At 42.5% G+C, this 8,348-nt stretch overlaps 1 protein-coding gene across 1 annotated transcript in view; it reads right to left on the reverse strand.

The window, feature by feature from the left end:
• ankrd44 (ankyrin repeat domain 44) overlaps positions 1-8,348 on the reverse strand; it is a gene marked incomplete in the record, with an annotated part of 35,900 nt that overhangs the window by 3,922 nt on the left and 23,630 nt on the right. The window contains 10 exon segments of the mRNA XM_035676622.1: positions 566-657; positions 803-885; positions 1,685-1,767; positions 1,906-2,051; positions 2,148-2,231; positions 2,912-2,999; positions 3,155-3,377; positions 5,405-5,522; positions 5,998-6,085; positions 7,607-7,808. Coding sequence (XP_035532515.1) covers positions 566-657; positions 803-885; positions 1,685-1,767; positions 1,906-2,051; positions 2,148-2,231; positions 2,912-2,999; positions 3,155-3,377; positions 5,405-5,522; positions 5,998-6,085; positions 7,607-7,808 — 1,207 coding nt within the window.

Raw genomic sequence — 8,348 nt, forward strand, 5'->3', positions numbered from 1 at the left:
AATGATGGCGACCCACCAATGTGAGAACTGAGAAAAGCTAGATCTCCTGAGAGAAATGAATCCCTGACTGGAACTCCATGATGTTCCACATCCTCCGTGACCAGTGGGAAGCCTTTTTAAAGAGAGTCTTCTGCAGCGCACATGGAAAATCATTTTGACACAATCATTCATAAGCCCCTCCCCTTCTGGAACCTCACGGAACTTCCTCCTGTAGCCGAGCCTAACACACAGCTCATCTATGTTGAAAAGACAACCACATTGTGAAGATGGTTACAAAATAAAGCAACACAGTCACATCTCAGCTAGTCTCTCTCTCTCTAGCAAAACTCTAGCTAACTTCAAAATCTGGTTGTGTTCAACATAGACGAGCCTAGCATGTCTAAGTACAGGAAAGGAGAAAGTTGACTGAGGCAGTTCTTATTGGAGCACAGAGCAGAAAGGGGCGGGACTTAGGAATGGTCAATTTATTAGTGAAGCTGAATTCATGCTGGAAAACATTCCTGCTAACCAATGACCACGGCATGCAGCTAAGGGCCTGGGGGGGGGGGCTGCAGGTTCACCCTACCATTCTCATCCACCTTCTGCACGTTGGCTCCTCGGGACAGCAGCTCCTGGACTGCCTGCTTCAGACCGCTCCGAGCCGCCAGGTGGAGAGGACTGACAGAGAGACAGGTGGAGACAGACAGACAGACAAAGGTTCATTCTACCGTATCTCCCCTGCTGCCTTTCACTCACACACCTCCCCACTGTTAAAAATGTTGTCTTGGCAATCCAAATAGCAACCGAGGTGTTGGATACTCACGTTTGCAGCGCTGCATTTGTGGCATTGATGAGCGCGGTGTCAGACAGCTTCTCCAGGATCAGCAACACACAGTCTTCCTTCCCCTGTAAGGAGGACATGTCGGCTTATAGCGAGCTCTATTCAAACAGAGGCAAAGGCCTGATCCCAGTGTCAGCGCTGCGTCCTGAACTATCAGACTTAAAGCAGTTACAATCATTCATTTTATAATAATGTATCAAATGACAATGTTAAAAGGGGTTCGCTCGTAGTGATAAACCTACAGAGAAGTATCAGCTGAATGTGCTGCTCCCCTCGCCTCACAGTGACTCAGACACTAGCTGGTAACACAGTGGAGCATTTAGTAGCTAAAGAGCCAGATACTAACCCAAGATAGAGACCAAAAACAGAGCTAAAAGTAGAGTGAATACTGGACTTCCATTTATCAGGTAGACACAAACATGACTCCAAAAGAATAGTTGTGACTGCTGGTGAGTAAATAGGCCACTGCTAAAAAGCTTAAACTGGATTAAAACAGAAAAACATTATACAGTCCACAACCCTATCTACAATGACATCACCTGTCATCCAGAGGGCATCAGCACACCTTTTCATCTACGGGGCCACACTATCTAAGCTGCTCAGATATTTAACATGCTGAGTTGAGCTCCAGGTGAACAGTGCTGACAGCAGCTCACAGAACAGGTTGGCCACCTGAAATACTTCAGCTGTTTGTACTGAGTGTGAGTGTGAGTGTGTGAGTGTGTGTGTGTGAGAGATGACTGCATTTGTGTGACTGAATTGTTTTGTGCTGATGTCATTTGTTCTCGGTTCCTGCGGGCAGACACTGGGATGAAGACCAACAATACATACGATGGAGGATGGAGCCCCCATGTGGACACTTACATTATTGCAAGCTATATGCAGGGCGGTGTTGCCATCTTTGTCTGTCAGACTGAGGTTGGCGTTGGCACTGGTCAACAGCACCTCTGGAGTACGACAGGAGCACAGCCACACACACACACACACACACACACACACACACAAACATATATATTATTTTAAATCACGCACATGAGACTGGATCAGTGAAACAACATAAAGAGATAAACAAAACATCTCTGTACCGAGGGCTCCGACTCTGCCCTTCTCAGCCGCCATCATCAGTGCAGTGCGACCTGATTGGTCTGCAGCATCGATAGGTGCATCGTAGGACAGCAACAGCTGGATGCAGTCGACATGACCCGAGAACGCTGCGGCGTGAAGAGGAGTCCTGAAGCAGAGAGGAAGGAATGAAAAGAGAAAAGATAGATTAACAGCATTCATCTAACAGACATCATACAGACACACACACACACACACGTCTTACCTGCCCTTAGCGTCCTTGCAGCCAGCGATCTCTGCCCCCATGGCCTCCAGCAGCATCGATGCACAGGGCTCGTGATTGTTCACTCTGTTGGTTTAAACACCGACAGGATGTCACTGACTAATATCAGGAGCTAACAGTACTGAAGGTGGCACCCTGATACAGGAGTTACCAATCAATATATTGTGGTACTGTCATATATTTCAATTAAAAAATAACAATAATTTTCCTTTATCATAGCCCTCAACACTCTTGTCTAGCAGTTTAAACACAAATCTATAGATTTTTTGAGAATCGATACACTATCGCAAAACAATATACCGCAATATAAAGTATTTCATATTTCTATCAATATTTTCTTACACAGTGCTAATGTGCTGAAACAATCGTCCATAAACAGGGAATAATTTACAACTTTGACAATGGATAATTTCTCAAGCAAAAATATTAAATGTTTTTGTATTTTCTCTCTAATTTTCCTGTTTTTTATCACTGGACTACATGAACATTTAAAAACAGTCATCTTTGGACTTTTGGTTGACAGTGACGGGACTGTTCACTATCTGTTTTACATTTTATAGACTAAATGATGAATCAGTTTAATGGAATATGAATTCATTGATCATCATCATTAGCAACCAGTATCAAGTATCAACCAGTATAAAGACAAATTCTACTAATTCAAAAAGGTGGACATTTTTCTGTGAAAATCAATAAGACAATTGATTCATTGATCATTAATAATGATGATTGTGTGTGAGACTTACACAGCACAGTGCAGAGGGGTGAATGGGTTCCCATCAATACAGCGACAACCCTTCTGCTCCAGCAGAACCTCCACACACCCCTCATGACCTGCAGACACAAACACACACACAGTATTGGAAAAGAGCATCGAAAGGTTTCTCACTGGAGTCAGGTCTACGTTGATTTTACTTTTGATTTGATTAGCAAAATTATGAACTGTTAGAATAACATTAATAAGAATGATTAAGAACTGTGAGTCTGACCATAGTAGCAGGCCCAGTGCAGCGGTGTGTACCCGCTGTGGTCTCTCAGCGGGGGCAGCGACGGCGGCTCGGAGCAGGCGATGCCCAGCAGCTCGCTCAGCCAGGAGGCGTGGCCTCGGGCGGCGGCCAGGTGGATCGAGGTGCGACCTCGCGAGTCGCCGAGCAAGATCGAGGCTTCCTGCTCCAGAAGACACTGGATACACTCCTCCTGACCACACAGCAGCTGGGGAGACAGAATAAAGGCATTTAGATCAGAGTCAAGCTGAATGAATGTGGAGTTTATCAAACACTTCTTAAAGCAGAACTCTTATGGTTCATTAACTGGCTCATTCACATATGTTTGCGTGTGATATAAAGGAGAGTATTCCATCACAGTGAACATTAAGTCACCTTTATGGACTCCATTTAAAGACTAAATGAATGCTTTGAGATGATATATGATGGACAGACAGAAATGTACTACGATATTTTCAGGGTATATGCAGGAAACCTGAAGTTCAATTTAACACCTTTAAGACCTCTTCTGAAGACCCTTTCCATACAGCGCCACTTCAAGCTCTAACCGGTTTCATCTGTGACTTAAACTTCCATTCACTATGTGTTGATAGTGAAATAGCACAATTAAACAGTCACAGTGACAACTGCTTGGACCACTATATCTCTGCAACATAGCTCTGACAGGCCAGGTGGGAATGCCCATCATCACTCGGAGGTCAGCAGTAGATGATAAAGCGGCGGTGGGTAGGGGCAGTGGCGTAGTACAGAAATGTGCAATAGAGACCTTGTTTACACACAAAAACATTCGTACATCTTGAACCACACATAAAGTCGGATTTATAAAGAAGAACGCAAGGGTGAGAATGTGTCACCTCACACAGACCTCAGACCAGCATACACACATGCATCTGGCCCCAGCTGTCTGCGTCCCAGAGCAGCTCTGTAGCTAGCACTTAGCATGTGGGAGCATTTGTTTTTTTCCTCCTTGTACCATGGTTAATGGGCTCATATTGATGCTAAATCACCCATAAACACGCACAGGTTCTGCTGCAGAGGTTTCTGTGACAGGTTTTGCTCGTTCCTGCTTTCTGTCTCTCCCTCTGACAGCCCCACTTCACGACATTTTGCAATTAAGTTATAGAGTATTAGGAAATCACTGACCTAAATCAACAACAGAATTAACCCAACATTAATTGGCAGAAAGTGCTTTGTCATGTCAAACTGCTGAACTGAACAAAACCACTTAATTGGTTTTAGCATTGGCAGCGTTGATCCCCACAGCGAGGCTACACTGATCGACGCCTCCAGAGACGAGCCTCAGCCATGGTTCAAACTCACTGTCCTCCAAACATTTCCCCATTTCACTCTTTATACCCTTACATAGAATTCACATATTTATTCATCATATATACACAGAGGTAAAATTAATCATGTAGTGCTTATTGAGTTTACTGAGGTATCATTTAATGACTTATTTTACAATATCTTTTAATCAAAGATATAAAGTCTATAATTGTTGTGGTCTCCAGTCTCCATAACACGACGGAGTATTAGGGCCAGACTAAGAGAAATTGTTTTGGGGTTTTTTTGTGAAATTACGAGAATAAAGTTGTAATATTACAAGAAAAAAGTCGTAATGTTACGAGAAAAAATCGTAATAAATTAGGAGACCTAATGTTAATAAATAATACAAGAAAAAAAGTTGTTTCAATGACAAAAAAAAACTTCGATAGAGTTTATCCAAAGATCTGACATGCAGCAGCAACCAAACAGCAAGCCTCAGCCTGAGCCCCAGCAGCCGCTGTTTTGTCTCAGTCGTACCGTACGTCAAACAGGTAAGATAACGTATTGATTAATTTCGTTCGGTTAAACAGTTTATGCTGGCTGAGGCCAGTTTCTCGTAAAAATTAACCTACTTTATTCTCTGCAATATTAATGACTTTATCCTCGCAATATTATGGACTTTATTCTCGAATATTTACGACTTTTTTCTCGTAATGTTACAACTTTATTCTCGTAGACCTAATATTATGACTGTTATTCCTCGTAGACTAATATTATGACTTTATTCTCGTAATATTATGACTTTTTTCTCGTAATATTACTACTTTATTCTCGTAATTTCCCCCAAAAAATTAAATCTTTTTTTCTCTCAGTCTGGCCCTAATACTCCATCATACGATAAAGGCAAGGAAGAGGAAAAATCTATAGACAGTGAGACCTGAGAGGCTTTTCACACAGCTAGATGCTCACCCCGAGGTGCAGCGCAGTGAGGCCATGGTTATTGGCCACGTTGACATTGGCTTCCCTCTCCAGCAGCAGCGAGACAGCGTCCACGTGACCCCCCGCCACCGCCAGCATCAGAGGAGTCCTGCAGACGAGGCAGAGGACATGTGAGAGAAAGAAAGGGTGATTCTCATCAAGATTATCAGGACATGCTCATGAAAACTTAAAATAATGAACTTTTATTTGAAAGCACATTATGTCTATTATGTGGCACAATTCACTGTTTCATTCAGAAATAATATTTTATATGTTGTAAGACAAATAATAACCATTATGAGTCTGGAGAAAGAATTCATGGTTTCTCCTCTGTTTATTATAATAAACATTCAATAAAGTGTGCACTGTATAATTTAATAGATTATATATAATTGTTTAACAATGTATTAAAAACATTTTTGAGGAAAACAGTGTCTGAACATGCAGCTTTCATTACCGTTCACAGCCTTATTTAACGGTCTTAATCAAAGTTTTTTTATCCATCACACACCACAAAGAGGAGGAGACAATAGGACACATTGAGAAGACTGGACAGATGAGGAAAACAAAAGAGGATCACTTACTGTCCCTGAGAGTCAGCAGCGTCCACAAGGTCTGCACTGTCCGATTCGTCCAGCAGGAGGCGCACGCACGTCGTATGACCGTTCATCACTGGAGGGAGCCAGAGAGTGCGTGACAGTAAGAGAGGAAGAAAGAGAGCGACAGAAGTGTTATTAATAGTCAGTATGATGACACAGCAGTTCATTGAGTCAGACTGTGACAATTACAGTGTCACCACAGCAGGAAGTAAGAACCACCATGATAAAAGAGTGAGCAGTGTGCTGAACAGAGACAGTTCACACACCAACAGGAGCAGGGAGCTATATGTGAACTAAGAGCAGTAGGTTACAGAAATATGGAACTAGTCCTCAATTGAACCTGTTGCAGGTTTAAGAGTTGATGATTCTGATCTGAACCTCAGGCACTGCCGGCTTTTAACTGATCACATACAGGTGCTCTTTGGATACTTCAGGTACTGTGCTTATTCCATCTTGTGAAGGGCTCATGGCATCGTTATGGTCTCAATGAAAAGTTAAACACAAGCTTTCTTGAATTTACACCCATTCTCATCTCCTCTCACTCACCTTTTGTTTCCTCTTCCTGCTTTCTTTCTCGTCTTTACTGATTATGATGCATCACTTCCTTGTTTTTGCCCAATAGGCTGGCACACTGACAGAGATCCATCCTCCCACTTAACTGATTAATGAAACTTTATAAATGTGTACAAACTACTGCTGACACTGACTCTGATAAAGTGTTTTAAATACATACAGCATGTTAGTCTAAAATCTAGTGAGGGACGGACAAACTGCAGCCTGTTTTATTTTCAGTATGTTGTGTCAAAGCTTGTGTCAAATGAGTAATATGACTCTACTTTCTATGTCCACTAGTAGAACACAGGAACATTTCCACCTGATACCGAGTAACAAGGTAACAAGTCAAATATTAATGATCATCAGTCTCCTGTCTAATGTCACATAAATATCATAAAATAAGTCCACAGTGGAGATAAGGTACATCAATATTTATATTAGGCTTTATGGACAATAATGTGTGCATTCCGTGCAGCACTTTTGAACAACAACATTACACGGTTACTATCAACATGCAGGCCTCTTGGACTTTTATTGCACACATATATCAGTTAGGTGCCGTGCTTTGGCTTCAGTCTTGAGGGGCTGGTGTAAGTTTGAACCCTGCAGATCTCACTGTGCTTGCTGAGTTTAATGCATTTGTGTTTGGGTACAAACTGAAAGATCGCTTTTTACTTTCACTTTTAAATAATGTAAATATTCTTCTTCAGTCTCCACTCTTCTGGTTTCAGGCTTTCCACCAGATGTTGAACCTGGCTGCAGGGATTTGCTCCCTTTCAGCCACTGGCGCATTAGCGAGGGCCAACACAGCGGGGGGGATTATCAGCTACAGGACAAAGCGTTCCCCAAACTGCTGACACAAATCTGGATGCATATTGTTTCAAATATCATTCTGTTATTGCATTAAGTTTCCACTTAATGGAAAGTGGTTGAAAGCATATAAAATTCATTCAGGTGTCCATATACTTGTGGCCATATGCAGCTAGACATGTGCCAGACAGGGCAGAAAAACACAATGTGAGACTGAAGCTGAACCCACCTGCCTGGTGGACAGGGGTGCGTCCGTGCTGGGAGTCGGTGGCGCGCGGTGACGCCCCCTGGCCGAGCAGGGTGTGAACACAGTCAGTGTGTCCCCGGAGTGCGGCCAGGGCAAGGGCGGTCCTCCCCGCCTCGTCCCCCTGGTCCACCTCTGTCTCCCCCTGCAGCAGCACCTCCAGGGCCTGAGCGTGGCCGTGGTACGCCTGACAGAGACAGAGACAGAGACTCTTTACGGTACTTTTTCAACTACGTCATAGACCTGAAAGACTAACAGAACTGATCATAGCTGTTCTGATATCCTTTAAGTCTGGTGTTAATGTAAGAACGGATTTCAGTTTAATTTGTGTATAACTCGTCTTTTTACCATTCCTCTATCTACAGAAAAAATAATAAAACGCAAATATTTGAACACAAAGGAATCACAAAGTATAATTTCTGTTTATTACGAGTTGGATCTTATTGTTAGAGTTTAATCGGTTTTATATAATAAATAACACTGTATTCATCAAAATAATTGCTCAGATCATTATCATCATTATTTTTTGTTAGGGGACCCACAATGTAAGTGATAATCCCCCACTGCACATCATAGCTACGACAGTGCCGTAAGAAAAAGCTGCCAGTTTTATTTGATTCTGACCAGGTTCTGGTACAACTGTACAACATTTAGCGGTTTTGTAGAAAAATCTGATTTTGAAAAGATTATTATTTTGGTATCGGTACCAAAACTCAGGTATTGTATC

This window comes from Morone saxatilis, unplaced genomic scaffold, assembly GCF_004916995.1.
Source record: "Morone saxatilis isolate NCDOM2014 unplaced genomic scaffold, NCSU_SB_2.0 Contig5, whole genome shotgun sequence".
Lineage (NCBI taxonomy): Eukaryota > Metazoa > Chordata > Actinopteri > Moronidae > Morone > Morone saxatilis.